Source organism: Haliotis asinina, chromosome 16, assembly GCF_037392515.1.
Source record: "Haliotis asinina isolate JCU_RB_2024 chromosome 16, JCU_Hal_asi_v2, whole genome shotgun sequence".
Lineage (NCBI taxonomy): Eukaryota > Metazoa > Mollusca > Gastropoda > Lepetellida > Haliotidae > Haliotis > Haliotis asinina.
In genome coordinates this window covers 19,907,682-19,930,328 of record NC_090295.1, presented here as the reverse complement: position 1 = coordinate 19,930,328, position 22,647 = coordinate 19,907,682, and the positions used below count along the sequence as shown (strand labels likewise).

The 22,647-nt window shown below is 40.1% G+C and overlaps 1 protein-coding gene across 1 annotated transcript in view; it reads right to left on the bottom strand.

Annotated features, from left to right (window-relative positions):
- Positions 1-5,110: 5,110 nt before the first annotated feature.
- LOC137268630 (neprilysin-1-like) overlaps positions 5,111-22,647 on the bottom strand; it is a 38,064-nt gene continuing 20,527 nt past the window's right edge. Inside the window, exons 8-20 of the mRNA XM_067803206.1 lie at positions 21,127-21,251; positions 20,850-20,952; positions 17,109-17,228; positions 16,369-16,467; positions 15,524-15,601; positions 13,862-13,965; positions 13,297-13,355; positions 12,581-12,632; positions 11,460-11,527; positions 9,945-10,075; positions 8,995-9,060; positions 7,558-7,653; positions 5,111-7,283 (exon numbers count right to left, since the gene is read on the bottom strand). Of these exons, the coding sequence (XP_067659307.1) occupies positions 7,107-7,283; positions 7,558-7,653; positions 8,995-9,060; positions 9,945-10,075; positions 11,460-11,527; positions 12,581-12,632; positions 13,297-13,355; positions 13,862-13,965; positions 15,524-15,601; positions 16,369-16,467; positions 17,109-17,228; positions 20,850-20,952; positions 21,127-21,251 (1,278 nt within the window). The 3' untranslated portion in view covers positions 5,111-7,106. The remainder of the gene's footprint in view (positions 7,284-7,557; positions 7,654-8,994; positions 9,061-9,944; positions 10,076-11,459; positions 11,528-12,580; positions 12,633-13,296; positions 13,356-13,861; positions 13,966-15,523; positions 15,602-16,368; positions 16,468-17,108; positions 17,229-20,849; positions 20,953-21,126; positions 21,252-22,647) is intronic.

Below are 22,647 nucleotides of genomic sequence, written 5' to 3'. Positions count from 1 at the left end.
ATCAGATTTCTAAACATTCGTTATTCTGATCTCATCAGGCATCGAGAACTGCGGTGGCTGGGAACATAAGCTGGGCCAGTATGGGACGAATGATGTCCCCTGTGACATGGACTGGAGCTACGTGTGCCAGTATGGTAGGTGTCATACATGTCAGTATGGGACGAATGATGTCCCCTGTGACATGGACTGGAGCTACGTGTGCCAGTATGGTAGGTGTCATACATGCCAGTATGGGACGAATGATGTCCCCTGTGACATGGACTGGAGCTACGTGTGCCAGTATGGTAGGTGTCATACATGCCAGTATGGGACGAATGATGTCCCCTGTGACATGGACTGGAGCTACGTGTGCCAGTATGGTAGGTGTCATACATGCCAGCATGGGACGAATGATGTCCCCTGTGACATGGACACATGTATGTGAGTATGTGAGACAGTATGGTAGCTGCCTTATATGTCAGTATGGTAGGTGTCATAAATGCCAGTATGACATGTGTTATATATGCCAGTATGGTAGGTGTCTAATATGCCAGAATGGTAAGTGTCATATATGCCAGTATGGTAGGTGTCATACATGCCAGTGTGGCAGGTGTCTCTCATGCCATCATGGCGGGATTGGGTGGTCAGGTTCTTTCTATCCGGTCCCGAGGTGTACAGTACGCCGTGTGTGAGCAAGTTAAATAAAAAAACATGTAAGTTTTCTAGTGGCATACGCACATTTTCAAACACAGAGTAAGCTCCCTTTTCAACTATGACGGTGATTTCGCACAGTGACTTCCGGTTTCAGTTTTAGCAGAGACCATCCACTAGATATGGTCTCTGGTTTTAGTTTTGAATTCGCAACATGCATGATGGTATCACGTGTCGTATTGGGGCAGTCTGTGCAATGGATGTGGGTGGGGAAAACTTCGTATGTTTCTATGTATTTTTGAAGACGAAATTTAGCGAATACCAGTGCCACGTTCGTAAAATATTATCCACTCTTTCTTGGCCCGCGGTGCAATAATGTTAGCCGGTTTGTCATATTTTTATTTAAGGGTATGATACTGACCATATCTTACGCTTTTTCTGAACAAACTACCCTTTGGTATCATACTTGAAAAGCAAAATGTCACTTGACTGCTTCAAATGTTAACCAAAATATTATTAAGTCAATCCGATTTCGTGTTTTCATTTATCTGCATCCCCTGTTTCGGGGGCATTGTATGGAATGTCTCCTTATATACATGTAGGTCTCTAGTTCAGTTTAAAACTGAGACGTGTAACATGTATAATATTCAGCACCAGAACGAATAGCGATGGGGTAGGGTGGGCAGGATTGACGTGAAACTTGCCTCACAACATCCAGAAACGCTTCGAGTCAACCGCAAACGTACCAAGTTCCTATCTTTAATTGTCGCATGGGGTCCAAGTGTTTGTGTAATTATACGGATTATACATATGACAGTAAAATGTATCCCCTCTCTTGCAGACTCATACGTGTACTCATTGTGGTGACGCAACGAAGGTCACAGCCTGTGTCCTGGAGCTTCACACAGACATATCAACTATAAGATTATTTTAGATTCCATTGTTTAACTCAGACTAAATTCAGAAGCATCGTCGATATTCTATAACTGGAAAAAGGACATCGGAAGCAGAGAAGAGAGGTGTGCGCAAGCGTCAAGTTATTAACTACATCAAATATCATCAAATAGCTTGGATTGAGCGGGACAACGCAGTCGGGGTCTTTTGGTGGTGGTGTTAAATGTGAAGAGGTATCCGCTGGTTATTAAATTGCATTGGTTAAACCTACGCAGTAGTAAATGGCATAATAATGTACATATAAAGGTCTTGCAAAACGAAAACGTATTTGGAATTTTCCGATCCTACTGAAGTCTTACCCTTTACCTCTCAGCGTGAAGATTTGACATCTCTTGCACAGTTCATGTCATTAGTGCATGACTTAACTCTCACCAGGGAGACTATATAGAGATTATCCCTGCGCTCACCGACCAATTCCAACACATATCCTAAATATAATGGCGCCACTGATCACTTTCGAGGTGGAAATGTAAGATGTGTTATTCTTTCTAAATGCTATACAAACTCATGATAAATTGAACGTTGACTAGAAAGTTCACCTGAAATATGCCCCGTTGGAATGGTCATGTTCCCTTGAATGCTATTGACAGTTGTCTGTAACCATTTCGATCCAGCTAAAACACGAGCGGGTGACTAGCACGTAACACAATACAAACTTTATGTAGTGTCTGTCCGAAACATGGACCAGGGGCAGAAAGTATCTGTCCATAGTTTATATTCGTGAAATGTCAAAACCCTTAATCCTATTCCAGTTAATAATAACACATAACGACAGTGACATCTGAACGTTGTGTTGTTTGAACTGCGCTAAATGCCACACACACTGTGTTTTGCATGCGCTCATTTATTTTCGTTATCAATGAATGATTCTGAGTTAAAGAATCAACAACTGAAAAATCGTCGGGAAAAGATGGTTGATCAGATATTCTCTCTCAGAGGCACTACTACTGAAAAGGTTACATTTAAAATTAAGGACTTCTTCAGTATCAGTGCTCCTTGGGGTACACAAACGATGCTGTACATTTCAGCAAGAATCAATGATCTGTGCAGCACTGGTGCACATTGAGACATCATAGGGAGATTTTTCAAATGTCTGGAGACTAACCACTTCAGGGCTTTTGGTGAACACCAATCAGGAAGGTCTTCAGCGGCGTTGACCCAAGGGAGCCTTTGTTGTCATAGCTCTTGGGGAAGACCAATCAGCACATATATATATATACAGGGGAGTCCTCAGTATCATTGTTCCTTGGGAACATCAGGCAATGACTCTTTGGAGTCCTCAGAACTGGAGCTTCTGAACAATGAATGCAAACAGATCCGGAACATGAATATACTTTATTAAAGTCAACATTCAAGAACAAAGCAGCAGAAATTGGAACATGTTGTCTTAACAGCAAATAACCGCTAACATATACACTCAGATAAAGGTGCAGGAAGACCCCCTCAATCTAGTCATTTCTAAAGGCTAGAATACTAATACTATTCATTTTTGGCAAAACATTATTTCTGTTTACAGAGTGACGTGTTCATACTGAAGTCAAGGCTCTTGTATGTTCTTTTTAAGTAGGTATCGGACGTACAAGATATATATTGATGTAACTGTTATTAACGATATTTGCAGATATTTCCAAAATACACATGAAGCACGGAGATATAACACAACGAATGGGAGGTGATGTTGAGCTATATTCCAGACATATCTTCATCAGGATGTAACACTGAAAACGCAGCCGTGTTCACTATTTCTTCTGATTGGAATCGTTGATAATTGAGGTCTAACATACTTGGATAAGATAATATGAGGTAGAGTTGCGTCCCTTGTCATAGCGAATGTATATTTCTCATGTTTTGTAACTTTTGTTATTGTGTAAGGTGCTCATTTCTTTCAAATGAATAAAGTGTATATTCATGCACGTGCATGGCGCAATGGCAACGTGCTATGGCAACGAACTTTTATGTTCTCCCTCAATTAATTTGAACTTGGTATATCTTCTTTTCAGAGAATTCCGACTTTTTAATTGTCACGTGTTCAGTTTCTTTTCAGACAATTCCGACTGTTTAATTGTCATGAGTTCCTAGATCATGTTTTCATTGTGCAACATTCTTGTGTTGTTTTGCTTTGTTTATAGCTAATAAAGACTGTTTTCTCTTTTTATTGTTTGTCAAGAATGTCTGATGTTTTCACAAGATTAAAACCTTCTCCACTGGCAATAACAAAGTGTATTATTTCGGTGTGTAATTTGACCTATCATTTAATATAAGCAGTTGATTGTAAGTCGATGAAATCCCTATCCCTCCTCAAGATCAGTCACCCCAAACATAGCTTCAAATTTGCTGATTCTGCATTAAGCAAAGCCCAGTCAATCCTGGTCAAACTTTTTTTCAGGTTTATGTCTGACTTTATTGTATCAAAACTAGTTTATGCAGTTATTAATATTTTAAGCAGGAGATGACCAGTTTCTGTCAAGTCTTGCCATTTTTTCAGTTTAAAGCCTTGTTTGCATGATAGATATGTGTACTAGGGGAAAGGAAAACATAGACTGAAGGACTGATTTAATTTTTACACATCTTTTAGCAATATTCCAGCAAGATCACAGTGGGGGCACCAGAAATGAGTTTCACACATTGAGCCAATGTGGGGGAATAGAATCCTGCCTACAGAGTGATGAACACTTTAACCGTTAGGCTACCCCACCACCCCTTAAACTGGGGGAACAGGCTTATGGACTCCAGCCTGTTCAAACATACCCCAATTTTCATTAAATTTGACTGCCTTTCCACATCTCCCCAGCCTTCGATATGATAGATGAACATACATGTGAACACGCTGAAGGTTATTTCACAACTTGTAACCCAGGCCACATGGCAGACATAACTGCAGATGGATATTCCTTAAAATGTATGTACATGTGTGGTTTCTCTGACAAATAGATCACAAGATACATTTGCTGACAAGAATGCTTTCTGCTGTCCAATGATGGCATGCCACAAATAATTCAAAGTGTCAATATTTTTGTGATATAAATAATGATTTGTTGTTTTACCCTCATCAGTTATTGGATTCTTGTAAGTTTAAAAATGGTAAACAAGAAGAAAGATTAAGTGCCCATGCTATGAATGTAATGAGAACGATAACTCACGATCCATCAATTAATTAAAATGTATTGACTGACAAAATTATAACCTGTACAACATTATCTGTTTGCTAAATTATCACAATAACTCTACATATGTTTAGAGATGATATATACCATTCAAACAAAGTAGGGGATATAGGATTGACAAGACTGATAAATGTACATGATGACGGAGGAAACACATGATGTAGTGAAATTAAGGGAAAATGTAACAATTTATTCCATTCCTTTGGAAATGTTTCATCTGTATGGATATTACTTTTTCTAATATGCATAGGCATTGGCTTGTGGTATGCTCACAAAATGGAATGTCCCTACATTTTTCAATGGTATATAACTGAAATGACAGATTAGGTTTAGTAATTTGAAAAAAAAGGACTTTCCATAAGTTTTTTTGACTGCTGTCTTTTAATTGACAGAACTTACAGATAGACAACAAGGTACATGTTTGGAGTTTTGTCATCAACTTTCTATTTTGAAGACAGTGTATCACTATAACCATTAAATGATTAACTGACAAATAAGAACAGTAACAGCTTAAACCAAAGCAGTAACAGCTTCAACCAAAGCAGTAACAGGTTCAACAACTTGTATGACACATGATACAGACTGGCACCACAAAACACAACATGTATATAGTCATTATACAAACATATCAAATTAGGGCAAGAGTCAGTCACAGCAGGGACCAGTCATTAATGAGCGATGTCCAAGTTTGGGGTATCGGTAAGTCTGCCAGAACTGGTCAGCAAAGATGATCGTAATGTAAAATACACCATCTGAGCAAGGTTGCTTATAACTTTCAAAAGACAAAACTACTTGTCTTGCACAATGGAAAAAAATACCCAGTTTTGTTAATGACTGGTCCCTCATATGTAATGATAACTGATAAACATAACATAAAGTATACAGTATATATCGTGTGAACTGTCGACTGAATGACGTTATTTTCAACAATGAACAAGAACATGTACATGAAAGAAGTCGTGACATATTCCACATGTCTACCTTCATCCATCTCTGACCAACCTACTACATGCCAACTTTAGAAACCTATCAAAGATGCAACCTGCTGTCAGTTGTCAGTAACAGAACATACTTGTACTCATTAAAGAGAAGCAGCTGGTAATTTACTTCCGTCCATACCATCATGCCATTATTTCTTCTGAAATAATCATGTTTCTTTCTTGAAGTTGTTTCCTGAAACTGACCAACTAACCCAAACCATAAGAACAAACATTATAATCAAGTAGCCATATATTTTGAAAAAAAAAACAAATATGCCTCCTCAGGAAGAAAGAACGGTTTCAGTTATCATGTCCTTGAGATGAAACAAAAACACATATTGTTTCTCTCACTATCTGTTGTCAAAGCCATCAAAATAGGATGATGGTGTTTCCAGGAAGTCTTTTCTGTTTTCTATTAGATTCAATTTTAAATTCTACTTTCAGGGAAAACTTGAACATTATATGTGTTAGAGGAAAACCACAGAGTTTTGTAATGACCAAGTCCTGGCAGAATGAACCTTGATATTTTCTTCAAAAACATTTCCTTGTAGATAAAATAAATGTTCATTAATCAAATCTTTCTTCTGTATCAAAAACAAATATATTCAATAAATTTTCACTCCCCACACTGCTTTTCATATTCGTACACTTTCAATATATGGCCACCATTTACTAAAATTTCTTTTCCATTTGTTCATTTTCAATAGCTAGCTTTCGCAATTCCTGCTCTTTCAATATCTGGCCTTTCCATTCCTACCATTTCGCTTCATGCTTTTTCCCTTTCTCCACATTTCTTACACAGGTTTTCCATCTTACCCATTCCATATATGTATCTGTTATCCATTTCCATCTTTGTTCTGCCCCTCCCACCACACATTGCTTTCCACGCCAAATTTCTTTCTTCCCACCTTCATGGGTCTTACTCACATCTGAGTCATTTAGAGCCATATCTGTCAAATTAGTGTTCATCTCCATATGTGGTTGCTTCATTGAAGTGTTCCCTTCCATATATGGTGTTGTCCAGGATTCACTCATGTCTCTGTATGGACGGACAGCCAGACAAGCATCATGTCCATATGCACCTGCTTCATCATCACACCAAGTTTCAAAACAGATGAACATATTACCCAAGTTAAAAATGTCATCAAGATTTGGCTCCAGTATATTGCAATTTGAATATAACATTACATAAAGTTTCAGTTCAGCATGAAAAACATTCCCAAATCTGGAGTTCCAGATTGGAAGTGGTACATCTGCTGCTGTCACAACCAGTGGAGAAAACATGGAGCTGATTCTCTTGAATTTTAATCATAGCTTGGCTCAAGTTTGGGGTGACCTTGAAAGAAGGTCATCACCATGGATTGATCTCCAACCAGAATCACCACACAGAACACTTTTTTTTCGGGTTCATGCGACTTCCCACTGGACAATTGTAGGCTTCAGCAAAGTCATGTGAGTTAGAGAGTGGACCCAAGATCCGGAGAGGTCCAGGACTGTGGACTGCAGTGCGGATCTTGTGAAGAGCTTCTTCATCTCGCATCTTCCCACACCAGATCTGGAAGGATAACGTGAAGTATCAGTGTTGCAATACAAATGCAACTTTGAATATGATGAACTGGCATCAAATCAAGGCAACCGGAAGATGTGACTCTTTACACTGTCATGAAAACAGCAAATGGATTCTTCAAACAAACAGATTAGGAGGTCCCAGCAATACAGAAAAAAGAGAAAACATCAGAATATGATACTATGTTGATATAGATTTAACATAATGATTTCCCCTGTGTCTTGAAACTGTTCTGAAACTGACTTCACCCTGCACCACTTACCTGAGCATAGTTGAGGAAGAAGAGCTGGTTATGACTCAGCCCAATTCCCGGGAGAAGCTGCTCTTCTCCATTTTCCTGCACCCACTTCCTGTAAGCCTACACCAGAAACACAGTTCATGTGACTAAGGACAGCTTGGGACTATATGAAAAAAAGTCACTCAAACACTTTGTGTAAGTGAGTGAGAGTGTGGTCTGATGCCACTTTTAGCAATATTTCTGCATCATCACAGCAACCAGAAACTGGCATTTACACATTCCATCCATGTGATAAATCATACCCAGGTTTTGGCATGATGAGCGAACACTTTAGACCATTCCCCATTGCACTTGAACACTTTTCTTTAATGTAAAGTTATATCAGTGAATGTATAAAGGTCTGAAACATTTATTTTTACAACTGTTTGAAATGTAGAGACGGCTTGCCTTCATGTCACAAATAGGCCAGACCAATGATATTTCTTGTTTTATGGATTTTGTCCTCTGAAAACCTAAAGGCAGACAGGAAAAAAATAAAAATGAAATTACCAATCAAAGTAATATTCCTTCTACATACTCAAAGTATTTTAGTTTTGGCAAGATATGAAGTGAATATGGGTAAAAAAACAACCTAAAAGGTTGTGAGTTTACATTTTTAGCCAATAAAAACATCTGGATTTAATTTTTTGAGGGGGGAAAATTAATATTTATTTTTTTCTTATTCTTGAAAAATATGGCAGGCGGATCCATAAAACAAGTATTAAATTGGTCTGGCCTTATCAGAACATCACAGACTTGAAATATATTTCTCTTAAAACACTGCACTTGGCAATCTTGCCAGGCCTTGTCAAATAATGCCAGAGTAAAGAAGATTCTATTTTCCTGGTGACTATCACACTGAACTTCAATTGCATTTCATTAGTTCAAAAAGACAAATATATTTTACAGCCTGAGTTGTAAATATTACCACTGTGCAGCAGAATGGGAAAGCATTGTACTGTACTCTTCCTGCATCACTTTAGAGGACAGTGGGAGGAACTGCTATTTGCAAATCTGGTATTACAGTGTTTGCCCTGGCACAGAAAACCTGCATATTTGATGCACAAATTATCTAAAAAAAATGCAGTGAATTTAACAGCTTGTGTCATTGTTGATGCAGTGCTACTGGTCCTTAAGTTCAGATAATCTTAACACGTACATGTTGAAAACTACTTAGTTTATTTTTTGCCAGTTAACTTCTAAGTGCTGATCAGATACCTGACCTGCTTTACCTTGGTTTTAATCATTATTAGAGAAATCACAGTTGATGCCTTGTTGAAAGTTCCATACTGATGTTGAGTCCCATAAACATTTGCATGACTCCCTCTCCTAACACCAGAGAGTCATGATGACTCCTAAATTTGCATGTCTATGGCAACCACTGGTTTAAGCCTTGGCATCTTTGTAAGGGAAGTAACTTACTCTGTATGCTTGTTTCAGTCCTCCATTATCGGCGATGTTCTCACCCTGGGTGTTCTTGCCATCCAGCTGGATATAAGAACAGAATTTCATAATCATGTTATCAGTTCTATATGCAACAATAGATACTTTGTTGGGTGGCAGTTGGTAACACCCTAGTTGTTTTGTTCAGTATCCATTGAAGATATCCAAACACAGTACCTGCTTGGTACCCCCACACTGCTAGCAAAGCACGATACTTGAGTTGTTTTGGGGGTGGGGCTGGATGGAGCAGTTATGAAATCTTACTTTTTTCACATGGTGATATGGGTATACAAAACTCTTGGTAATCCATGCATCTGCACGTGACACTGCAAAGAGGTTTGCATAACCCTCTTCATTTTGTGTTTTTATAGTCAGTTTGGCTCAAAAGTGGACCGATGAATTGCAATGTAACTCGAAAAACACTATGTATAACATACTCAATGAAATGCTGATCATAATCAAAACATCATACCGACTCTTTGTGGTTTATGCAGAATGTTTGTCCTAATACTAAAAGTGTTGTTTAACAAACTATCTTTCAAATACCTGCACAGCTCACTGTTTTATTACAAGGGGGGAGTGTAGAGAAAGACACAGCGAGGTGTTTGAGAAGCATGTGCACAAGTGCTGATAAAGTTATTTATTCATTAACCTGTGCTGTGCTGTCTCCATGCTTTCTCACACACCTGGCTGTCCCTTTCTCTGCACTCCTCCCTCATAACAAAAAGTGAACTGTGTCAAGATTTTAAAGAAAGTTTGTTAAACAACGATTTTATTTTAAGGAAAAATATTATGCAAAAACCTCACACTGGTATGATGTTCTGATTATGATCAGCGTTTCATTGAGTATGTTATATTTACTAGTTTGAAAGCTAGAACGCAATGCATCAGTCGGCTTTTGAGCCAAACAGACTATAAATAATACTTACATACATCCCGATCTGCTCCAGCTTGTAGCCTGAGTACTGGTTGATCATACACTGAGCCTGGTTACGGAAGGCCTGGATGGTGTCCTCGTCCCACCACTGTTTCAGATTGCCGTCTTTGTCGTACTGACGTCCTGTAGCAGAATAACATTACGTGACATTGAGTTTGATGAAAGGTCTCTTTGAAAAACAGTCAAACATGCTTACAGAATCATGAATAACACAACAACATGAATATTGAACCGATGACGTGTCAACCAAGTCAGCTTGTCTGACCACCCGATCCCGTTAGTCGCCTCCAACAACAACCATATCACCTTTTATAGCAAGCACGGGTTGCTGGAGAATACCTATTCTATATGTTCGTGAGCCTATCATAGAGATTGATAATCATAATTATGTTTAATATCAGTCTCTTGTAAAGCCAAATGAGAAATGTCTAACCAAACTTCCAAAAAAAAGACATCAGTCTATTTCATGTTACTGTTTTCTCCTGCTTGTTTACCATTATTATGGGTTTCTCCTGGTAAACATTCAAAACTTGCATCAACTTTGAGCTTTCACCCACATTCAACTGACATACAATGATGTAACAGAATCCTGTTCAAAGCAGTGTTAAGGAGGTTGGATACAAAATATCAAAACGTGAAGAAATTGCTAAATTTGGTATCATTTTAAAGAGAAATGTGTTCTGAATCTAATTATGTAACAAAAATGGCAAGTCACCACACCATTTGTTTGACACTGCTTGTGGCATCTTCCGTGAACAGTAATATGTCAATAAAAGTTCTCTTAAAAGTCAATTATTTTTCAGAAGATGATTTGAATATAAAAAAATTAATATAGTAAATTCATACTAGCTTAATATTCAAAAACTCTTAAAAATATGTTACCATAGGGTATCAACATTATCTCCAATTAAAACTGCAAACCCAAATCGACTTTGAGAAGGGGGGATAATTTTTACTCAGGTTTACCCCAGGATAACTGCTTGTGAGTCAAATATCATGAAGAATGATTAGAAGCAAGATAAAGGGAAATAACTGTGTACCACAAATGCACGCTCTTTTTGTCACATGCCATCGCATACAAAATGCACAGAAACCATGTTATCCAACCTCTTTAAACCTTACAGACTCACTATTGACTTTGTGAAGGGAATATCTCACTTGAGAGATAAATTCACTTGACAGATATATTTAGTGTCAGAGTGATAAGGTTCCACTTTTCAGTTGATTGTTACAGCTTAATAAAAACACAAAAAGACTTTGTTTCACGTCACCTCAGATGAACTTAGTTGACTATCCTTAAATCTGTACGAAAAACCCATCTGTTTAATAATCACTGACAATTGTTCATCACTACTGATGTATGTGCTTGTTTCATGCTTTGTGTGATGTCAAATTCAGCAGCATATATATTAAGATCTTTGAGAACTCTCCCTTTAGTACGGTAGTCAGCAATACAGAAAGCAAACCTTCAGTCATTGCTGGGTCACTGTGATGAAAATTCAATTACCTTTATCATCAAATCCATGTGTTATTTCATGTCCGATCACTACACCAATGCCTCCATAGTTGAGTGACCTGCAACAAACAAACCATCTGTTAGACATCTTCAGATGATAATACATCACTATTGTTACATGCAACAAAGTGAAACCTGCCAACATCAGCACCCTCTTATCCAGCATTTTACAACAATATTATCACTATTAAAACATTGTCTAATCTGGCACCTGTCTCTTCCGTATTCTGGCACAACTATTCTGTATTCTGGCACTTTCCAGCCCAAACAAGAAATTAACCTGTAATTAACACTGTTAAAACCGGCATGGGTTTGAGCAGTCCAATCAAGGACCCATAATCCAAAAGACTAATAGATTAAATAATCCTCTTGGCATCCTAAATAATTAGGAAGTATTATAATTTCATGGTGAATCAATGTAGGATTACCACAGTTACGCTTTATGGCAGCAATGTTGGAAAATGATCGTCACTGTCAAATCCAGAACGCTGTCTAAACCTGCATTTTATTCAGGTCCCATGGGGTGCTGGTTTAGACAGATTTCTCTGTATGGTCACTCGCATTCAAACAAACACTGTAGTGAAGAAATTGTGGTAAAAAAAGATTGGGAAGAAACGGAAACACAAAAAATCTTCACTTGAAAAAATTCAAGTAATGGGGCTGGATGCCATTGTTCAAACCTTTGCACAAAGGTACCACATTGCAGTCATGTGACATTTTGTCTGGATGCCTCTCAGGAGAACTCAGTAACTATGTTATGATATAACATAATAAGTTTCCACAAACGCATGTGTAGTGGCCAAACAATGTCCAAGTCCAATGCAGGGATTTAAACCACTGACCTTGTGGTCCCAAGTTAGACACCTTGCACTTGATTTTTTAACCTCTCTTAGCACTAAGATAGTCATATGTTAATGTTAATGTATGGCACTTAGCGCTAAGAGAGCTTAAAAAATATATGCCCTGGTCTACACAACAAAAGAGGTTAATCCCATCAGCCAGTTGACAAGGTAAGGAGGTCATCTGTGGGATGACTCCACATCCTGTCACACAGGATTTACACATTAATGTAATCCTATTTTGGTACTTGATGCAAGGCGCCAGTTCCTTACTTGGGAAAGTGTCTGCTGTAGAAAAGTGGCTGCAGGATACCGGCGGGGAATACTGCAACATGAACAGAGGACATGTAGGTGAGACAAGTGTCATTTAACACAAGGACTTCACTAACACAGCTTTCTGGTTATGGAGAGAAAAGATTCAATTTTGAACCTCCTTTCTTCCATTGGTCCATCCATTTATCACTCAATCCATCTATCCCTCACTCCTTCCATCTGTCAGTTCATCACTGTCTCCCTCCTTCCTCCTCTGTCATTCTTCCCGACAAATCACTTCTTCCCTCCATCAATCATTTAGCCCTTCCTCCAACTATCCATCATGCAATCCCTCCCTCCCATCATCGATCATGCCCTTCGTCTCTCACTCGGCCCACCCCTCCCCCACTCATTCTCCATTATAAGAGAAATACAATGCTGTGATGACACAAAGGAAGATAATTACAAATACTTTCATTATACTGAACACATCTGGTTAGCAGAATTCACAAATAACATACTAAATCGAATTCAGTGTGATCGATTGATCAAACTTTTAATTTAATTAATGCTGTGTCTATTGCAAAAGGTAAATACTCAGGAAAATCATTCAAACAATTAAAAAACTGAAAGATTTCTTGGCTTTGAATAACAACTCAACTGCACAATGCAGCCCATGAAATTATTCCTTATGCTTTTATCATGATAATTTATTTTTCGGTGCATCTACATCATACCAATATCATTCCTGTTGGGATTGTAGAAAGCATTGACAACAGCAGGGTCCTGCTCCCAACTGAAATTAGAACAAGTACAATCATATGGTTAATATTTAGGTGCAAGGAATAAATCTGATGAACACGGTATCAAGATCAAATAGATATGTGCAACAGGGATAGCTCTGGGTCCCCCAAATACAACTCTGTTAGTGCTGTAAGTCTGTTTTACTCTGTGCACAATGCATGCTCGAAGAGCCCAAACAATCTGATTACTATTACCCCAGATAACTCAAGTTGCCTTTTAAGTGCTAGTCACATGACGGTTTCCTACCAGGTACCCAATTTCTACTGGGTGAATAGAAGCAACATTGAACAAACTCAGTATCCATACATTGATGCAATGCCTTCAGTGTTGACTTCAGTGTTCCATATTTTTAGGTAAGAGTTTCCCAATCCATGATATGCTAGGTCCTCCTTAGAAAATCCTTTTGAACTGAAACCACATTAAGGCAAGAAATCATCTGCCACATAAGTTCCTGTCATTTATGGGGTGCTTCTTTCAGTATGAAATCAAAGGACTCACGTGTCCTTCCTGACTGGTTCACGCAGTTTCTTCATCATGTTGATGGCGCTGTATTCTTCAACACGAAGAATGTTTTTGAAGTACTGCTTTGCATCAAACTGAACCTGTACACAACAATCAGACTGCAAATACAATACTTATTTTAGCTGCATTTTTCCTTAAATTCTGATAGCAATAAATCGATGGAAGAAATGAAAACTGTTGATGTATCGATGGTATGTGACTATCAATAGTTCAGTAACTGACCTTATTTTATCAATATTTATGGGTTTCTTACATTTTGTTTATTGTTTGGGTGCAGACTTGCAGCTTCCTTGAGTTTATGCTTTAACTGTTTACTTGATCTGGATTACAAGCTTCTTCTCAGTTATTAACATATAAACTATGCATTCATTTGGGAATTGAGACAACTGAGACAATTCATATATAAGAAATGCTATCATAGTGTGCTGCGAAAGGCTATCGCCATGGCATGAGTTGTTCCCGTCTCAATAGTCAATAGTATCTAAACATTAAAAAACTGCTGCAGGTGCTAATAGGGCTGCGGTAAAAGAAGAAGAATATTTCTGTCTCGCTCACTGACTGATGATGGTTCAACAAGCTGAAGCAGTGACAGCCAATCAAACCTTTGTTATGTTTTGGGGCAGTGGGGTAGCAAAGTGGTTAGAGCGTTCACTCATCATGCCAAAGATCCAGGTTCAATTTCCTACATGGGTACAATAAGCCCACTTCTGGTCTCCCCGACATGATATTGCTGGAATGTTGCTAAAAGCAACATAAGACTAAACTCACTCAAGGTTAAAGGCAGCAGGAAGCCAAACTCACTAACTCACTCATTCACTTTTATGAAAACTGTAACACATCAAGCTTTCCTCTACCAGCGAAAGTCAGATAAGTTGGATTACCTCCCCTGTTTCAGACCATCTTTCAAATGCTTGTGACATCACAAGCAACAACTTGATTAATCCATTGCTGCATGCATGTATGCATTCACTGATATGCATGCATGTATGTGAACCTATATCGACAAACGCACATACATGCATACACACTTATATGCACACACGCATATATATAGGGGAAGAAACCTTTCAAAATTTCCCCACTAGAATACAGGACCAGTGAGTTTACAAACATTAGTGGTCCCATCTTAACTTCAGTGGTCCAACGTACCATTTGTAGATTTCCTTAACTATCAATACAAACTTCACTAACCATCAGGACCACTGCAAACTAATCATTTAGTGGTCCAGATGAATTTGTACTAGCTAGGGAGCACAGCACCAACAGAAATTTCGAACACTGCTATGCATGTACACCTTTGCTCTGTTAAGATCAAGTCCACAGAATAAAAAAATCTCAGCAAGAAAAGTGAGAGTCTCAAGACAATCACCAGCCTTCACCCATAAGACAATCACCAAATCAACCTTCATCCCCAAGACAATCACCAACCATCACCCACACGACAAACACCAACCATCACCCACAAGACAATCACCAACCATCACCCACAAGACAATCACCAACCTTCAACCATCACCCACAAGACAAACACCAACCTTCACCCCATGTGCATGCAGAGTGTGGAAGCCATGTCCTGATCATGAGTGATCATGAGTCAGTGTTTCAGTCACTGTATTGCCCTGACTGGTGGACACTTACCTGGCTATACTTTTCATCCAGCTTCTTGCTGTCTTTGATGAAGTCTGGATACCCAATTCTTTCATTCATGGCATTGGCCTGAAGACAAAATATTCATCATTATAACACTAATTTATAATGAAAACAACAACATTTATGAATGGTTGCAGATTTCAAACAGAGTTCCAAATGAAGTTATGAGTTCTTAAGATCAATGCACGCAGATAAACAAAGTATGATGTCTTCACGTCATGAAATCTTCACACACATATGCTGGTCCTTACATATGCTTCAGTTTGACTGGGTACATCTGATTTTCAAGTTTGTTCTATATTACACAATTACATCTTAAGAGAGAAAATACAGAACAAACTTGTGAGATGTCATCCTTACAAAGAAACTTATCTGAGCACAAACATACACAACACTGTGCAAAACAGAAACTGGCCCATGAGCTTGTGGCTAGTAAAAATCCAGTTGGGCAAGTAAATCTCCACAGTCACTGACCCAAGTGAATTTTCATGGGATCATTTTGTAATTTTCCCTCTCTCCAACATTTTAAGTTAAAATATACTGAATAAGCAAAATTATATTCATCATATTAGCAGCATCTACATCCAAATTTCAGACTAGTGAATTATTTTGTGGCTTAGTTTCAGGCATAGTTTGCCTTACTGGAATGCAAAATTTGGAAACTGTTTTGCACACTGAACTAGATGCTCTTTGATAAATATCTGTGTGCAATAGCCCTTGAGCAGCTGTTGATAATATGACAGTTAACGGTGACCAAAACATTTCTCATGTCTTGATGAATGGGTGCTGATGCTATTTTGTCCATTCATGTGACATTCTCAGTTGGGGACTACCTTCTGCTTAGCGAATGATTTGGTGATTTCATCCATCCAATGGTTCTCTTCCAGGAGTTCGTTGAAGGCTTCTCGGATATCATGGATCATCTCCAAAGCCTGCAAAAATACATGAGTTAGGATCAAGTTTATTTTATGATATTCCAGCAACATCATCAAAGGAACACAAAAAATGGGCTTCACACATTGTACCCATGTGGGAAAATGAACCCAGATCTTCCGCATGACGAGTGAACTCTTTATCCACTACACTACGTCACTGTCCCTCAGTATAATGGCTTGGGTACTTAATGGCCTAAGATGCTATGACATACTTAATGTAGAGTTATGTAACTTGGACCCACAAGGATCAGCTGAATGAAGATCTGCATCCATATTGACCTTGACTAAGCTCATTGGTTTATTATTTCAAAACAATCCCCATGTCCCAATCCACAAAGCTTTTGTAATGCTATGAATTATCCATAACTTTACACTTCATCATGAATGGTTTAGTGCCACTGAATTGCTATTGGTTGATCTCATAAAACCGATGTAAACTGAGGGGACCACAAGGGAACACCCCTTCATCAGTGTCCCTTTATTTAATTTCAGATTGTCATCCACAGTGCAATAAAAAGCTTGTGAAGAAACAATGAAAAGAATATTGGAATATGTATTTCCTTATTTCTTTCCATGAGTATACAATGATTTGATGAACAGATGACTCCATGAATCCAGCAACATATATTCAATCTCACCGTGTCCTTGCTCTCCTTCTTGAAGTTGTCCCTGATAAACATACTGCCCACAGCCATGCCCATCCGCTTGTTGACATACTCCACACACTTCTGCCAGCGTATCTTGTCACGTTTCACACCCTAAGTTGTGTGGGAAAGGAACATACAATATAAGACAATTCTTGTTTTTCGGTCAAGGATGGACGCTGACTGACACTTTTTCATGTACTTGATGAGCAGGATGTGTCTCGATAAGCTAATATGATGTCATAATATAATGCATGCAGTGCATGGAGTTAAAAAAACATTTGACTGGCTGTTTTTTAGTTCAGTATGTACACATTTATCTAACCGACTTTCACTGTTTTATTTAAACTGTTTTATGCATTGAATGGTTTGCACCCTCAACTTGAACATACCATTTTTAAAGCAGATTTAAGCTTGTCAGAATATGATTTTTAAAATCCAGTCAAGACGCAGACACCATTTTGTTTACATGTCATATAGTTGGCAGCAGTCTTCCAAATAAAATATAATGATATTTTGTACATAAAGATAAATACATTGTATGCTTCTTCCTCAGGTACTACGCCCTGATGTATGATTCTTTGGAGCAGCGTAATCCCTGGTAACACTGAAGAGGCATACATCAAGCCATATTTCCCTATAACACCTTATAATGTCAAACAGAAGGCCATATGACCACATCAGGAAATGGTGGATGGTTGCTGGGAGGTGAGGGAGAGAGGTGGAAAAGGGGCCCTGGGTCTTCACACTTAATAACTAAGGACTGCATGATAGTTGCTGACCATCAATACACACTAAGTAACATGGCTTCTCACCCAATTATCTTTTTCCTTGAACCTCACCCAATAATAAATGACAACTTCACGAAGTGCAAACAACTACTTCCATTCAAAACAATATGTGTAAGTTTAGACTGTGCCTCTTGAAAATACTGCCCATTGGGCTTAGAGACACGGACAGAATCAATTAAAGAAACTGCCTACCTAAAGGCCATGCTTAAACACTGCCTACCCCGTGCCCTACCTGTAGGCTGTGCCTGAACAGTGCCTACCTGAAAGCCATGCTTAAACACTGCCTGTCCTGTGCATTACCTTTAGGCTGTGCCTGAACAGTGCCTACCTGAAAGCCATGCCTGAACACTGCCTACCATGTGCATTACCTTTAGGCTGTGCCTGAACAGTGCCTACCTGAAAGCCATGCCTGAACACTGCCTACCCTGTGCACTACCATTAGGCTGTGCCTGAACAGTGCCTACCTGAAAGCCATGCCTCAACAGTGCCTACGTCTAGGCCATGCCTAAACACTGCCTACCTGAAAGCCATGCCTGAACAGTGCCTACCCTGTGCCCTACCTGTAGGCTGTGCCTGAACAGTGAATACCTGAAAGCCATGACTGAACAGTGCCTACCATGTGCATTACCTTTGGGCTGTGCCGGAACAGTGCCTACCTGAAGGCCATGCCTGAACAATGCCTACCCTGTGCATTACCTTTAGGCTGTGCTTGAACAGTGCGTACCTGAAAGCCATGACTGAACAGTGCCTACCATGTGCATTACCTTTAGGCTGTGCCTGAACAGTGCCTACCTGAAGGCCATGCCTGAACAGTGCCTACCCTGTGCATTACCTGTAGGCTGTGCCTGAACAGTGCCTACCTGAAAGTCATGCCTGGACACTGCCTACCTGAAGGCCATGCCTAAACACTGCCTACCCCGTGCCCTACCTGTAGGCTGTGCCTGAACAGTTCCTACCTAAAAGCCATGCCTAAACACTGCCTGTCCTGTGCATTAACTTTAGGCTGTGCCTGAACAGTGCCTACCTGAAAGCCATGCCTAAACACTGCCTACCATGTGCATTACCTTTAGGCTGTGCCTGAACAGTGCCTACCTGAAAGCCATGCCTGAACAGTGCCTACCATGTGCATTACCTTTAGGCTGTGCCTGAACAGTGCCTACCTGAAGGCCATGCTTAAACACTGCCTACCATGTGCATTACCTTTAGGCTGTGCCTGAACAGTGCCTACCTGAAAGCCATGCCTGAACAGTGCCTACCTGAAAGCCATGCCTGAACACTGCCTACCATGTGCATTACCTTTAGGCTGTGCCTGAACAGTTCCTACCTGAAAGCCATGACTGAACACTGCCTACCCTGTGCACTACCTTTAGGCTGTGCCTGAACAGTGCCTACCTGAAAGCCATGCCTGAACACTGCCTACCCTGTGCACTACCTTTAGGCTGTGCCTGAACAGTGCCTACCTGAAAGCCATGCCTGAACAGTGCCTACCATGTGCATTAACTTTAGGCTCTGACCAAGCCATGCCTGAACACTGCCTACCCTGTGCATTACCTTTAGGCTGTGCCTGAACAGTGAATACCTGAAAGCCATGCCTGAACAGTGCCTACCCTGTGCATTACCTTTAGGCTGTACTTGAGCACTGCCTACCTGAAATCTGTGCCCTAAATCTGCCTACCTGTACCCTGAACACTGCCTGCCTGAAGGCCATGCCTAACTACTGCCTTCCTGAAGTCGATGACCAAACTCTGCCTATCTGTAGGCCATGCTTAAACACTGCCTACCATGTGCATTACCTGTAGGCTGTGCCTGAACAGTGCCTACCTGAAAGCCATGCCTGAACAGTGCCTACCTGAAAGCCATGCCTGAACACTGCCTACCATGTGCATTACCTTTAGGCTGTGCCTGAACAGTGCCTACCTGAAAGCCATGCCTCAACAGTGCCTACCTCTAGGCCATGCCTAAACACTGCCTACCTGAAAGCCATGCCTGAACACTGCCTACCATGTGCATTACCTTTAGGCTGTGCCTGAACAGTGCCTACCTGAAAGCCATGCCTAAACAGTGCCTACATCTAGGCCATGCCTAAACACTGCCTACCTGAAAGCCATGCCTGAACACTGCCTACCATGTGCATTACCTTTAGGCTGTGCCTGAACAGTGCCTACCTGAAAGCCATGCCTGAACAGTGCCTACCTGAAAGCCATGCCTAAACACTGCCTACCTGAAAGCCATGCCTGAACACTGCCTACCATGTGCATTACCTTTAGGCTGTGCCTGAACAGTGCCTACCTGAAAGCCATGCCTAAACAGTGCTTACCTCTAGGCCATGCCTAAACACTGCCTACCTGAAAGCCATGCCTGAACACTGCCTACCATGTGCATTACCTTTAGGCTGTGCCTGAACAGTGCCTACCTGAAAGCCATGCCTGAACAGTGCCTACCTGAAAGCCATGCCCGAACACTGCCTACCACGTGCATTAACTTTAGGCTCTGACCAAGCCATGCCTGAACACTGCCTACCCCGTGCCCTACCTGTAGGCTGTGCCTGAACAGTGCCTACCTAAAGGCCATGCCTGAACAGTGCCTACCCTGTGCATTACCTTTAGGTTGTACTTGAGCACTGCCTACCTGAAATCTGTGCCCTAAATCTGCCTACCTGTACGCTGAACACTGCCTGCCTGAAGGCCAATCCTAACTACTGCCTTCCTGAAGTCGATGACCAAACTCTGCCTATCTGTAGGCCATGTCTGAACACTGCCTACCTGAAGTCTGTGCCTAAACACTGCTTACCTGTACGCCATGCTTAAACACTGCCTACCTCTAGGCTATGCCTAAACACTGCCTACCTGAAGTCTGTGCCCTAACTCTGCCTACCTGTAGACCTAATCTTAACATTGTCCAGTGCTCACCAGCTACCCATATGATTCATCTTAACATGGCCTACCTGTAAGACTCGTCTGTACTGACGTCTTACATGTTGATAGGATTCCGTCAACTCAGCAGCAAAGTTCAGAATCACTCTCCACATGATGTAGTTGACGACTGTCCTAAAGACAAAATCAAAATTTCAAAATTTTACTTAATTTGCACTTAGCTGGATACATTATCCAGATTATCGTGGGAAGGATGATAAGTCAAAGATAATCACAATACAAAGATAATCACTATACAAAGACACAACAACCTGATTCACTGCCACTGGGAGAGTGACTAGGACTTACTGTCTGTCTGTTTCCATAACAGTGTCAAACATGTCATGAAGATACTCCGCAGCAAATACAACCACTGGCTCCTCCTCTGTGATTTCATCTGGCATGAACAGGTTGAAGTATCGCACCCAATCAAACTGCAGCATACATACACAAGTGTCAGTCCATGCGGGAACATTTTGAAACATGAAATATTATTGTATATATTGTAAATTAGTTTGCTTGTTTGAGTGAGTTTAGTTTTACACTGCACTCAGCAATATTCCAGCAGTCTGTAAATAATCGAGTCTGGCCTAGACAATCCAGTGATCAACAACATGAGCATCGATCTGCGCAGATGGGAACCGATGGCGTGTGTCAACCATGTCAGCAAGTCTGACCCCCCGATCCGGTTAGTCACCTCTTACGACGAGCATAGTTGCATCTCAGATAGAGAATTCTTTACTTTTATCACTGAATGAGTTTAGTTTTCCACCACCTTTAGCTATATCCAGCAACATCATGGCGGGGACACCATAAATGGCTTTACATATTGTTCCCACGTGGAGAATTGCACCTGGGTCTTTGGCGTGAAGAGCGAAAGCTCTAACCAACTGGGCTACCCACCACCCCTTGTCTTTTATGGTAAACTCATGATCAGCTGAAATCTAAGAGCTGATTATTCCATAGTCAGTAAGAAGCATGCAACATATGTCATATTTGGGATTTCACTTTCTTAGTAAAGTACAAATTCTAGTACTTTTTTCGGTTGAGTCCCATCCGTGCGGTGGCTGAGCAGGCTAGGCGGCTGACTTTGTGTGCTGGCGATTAGGTGCCCGACTCTGAGGGTGCGGGTTCGAATCCCGGATGGGACTCAACCGAAAAAAGTACTAGAATTTGTACTTTACTAAGAAAGTGAAATCCCAAATATGACATATGTTGCATTTGACCACTTTCTAAATGGCATCGTGTAATCACAGTAAGAAGCATGATATAATGTGGGTTACTTCGTCAACACATAGGGTGGTGGGTCTGTGCATAAAGTGCTTGCTTGTAAGGCCAAAAACTTCCCCCTTGTGTACAATGTGTCAAGCCCATTTTGATATCCCCTGCACAGATATAGCTGGAGTATTAGATAAATACTCATAAAACTCACTTCCTCAAGAATCACAGAAATTTTCTCTAAAAAGACTGAGCTGAAAAAATCATGAAGACTCAAAACAGTTTGTAGACCATGCCAGGGCTATATATCTTAAATATTGTTTGTGATATCTGAAGTAATTATTTACTTCAGGAGAAAATTATCTTTGAAAAACAATTTTTGCAGGAAACCCCAAAACCTCAAGTGGTGTCACATTTGCCTATGCTGAAAGGTTCAGGAACTGAGAGGAAAACAAAATCATGTGAATCACTCATAAAATATTAATAAGCTGATACCATGGTTCACAGGGACAGTCACTGGCAAATCACCTAGTGCTTAATTTGTCATTTATATCTAAATTGTAGTTTAGGTTTTTTTTCATTTGATTTTAGCTGCAAGAGACTGAACTATTG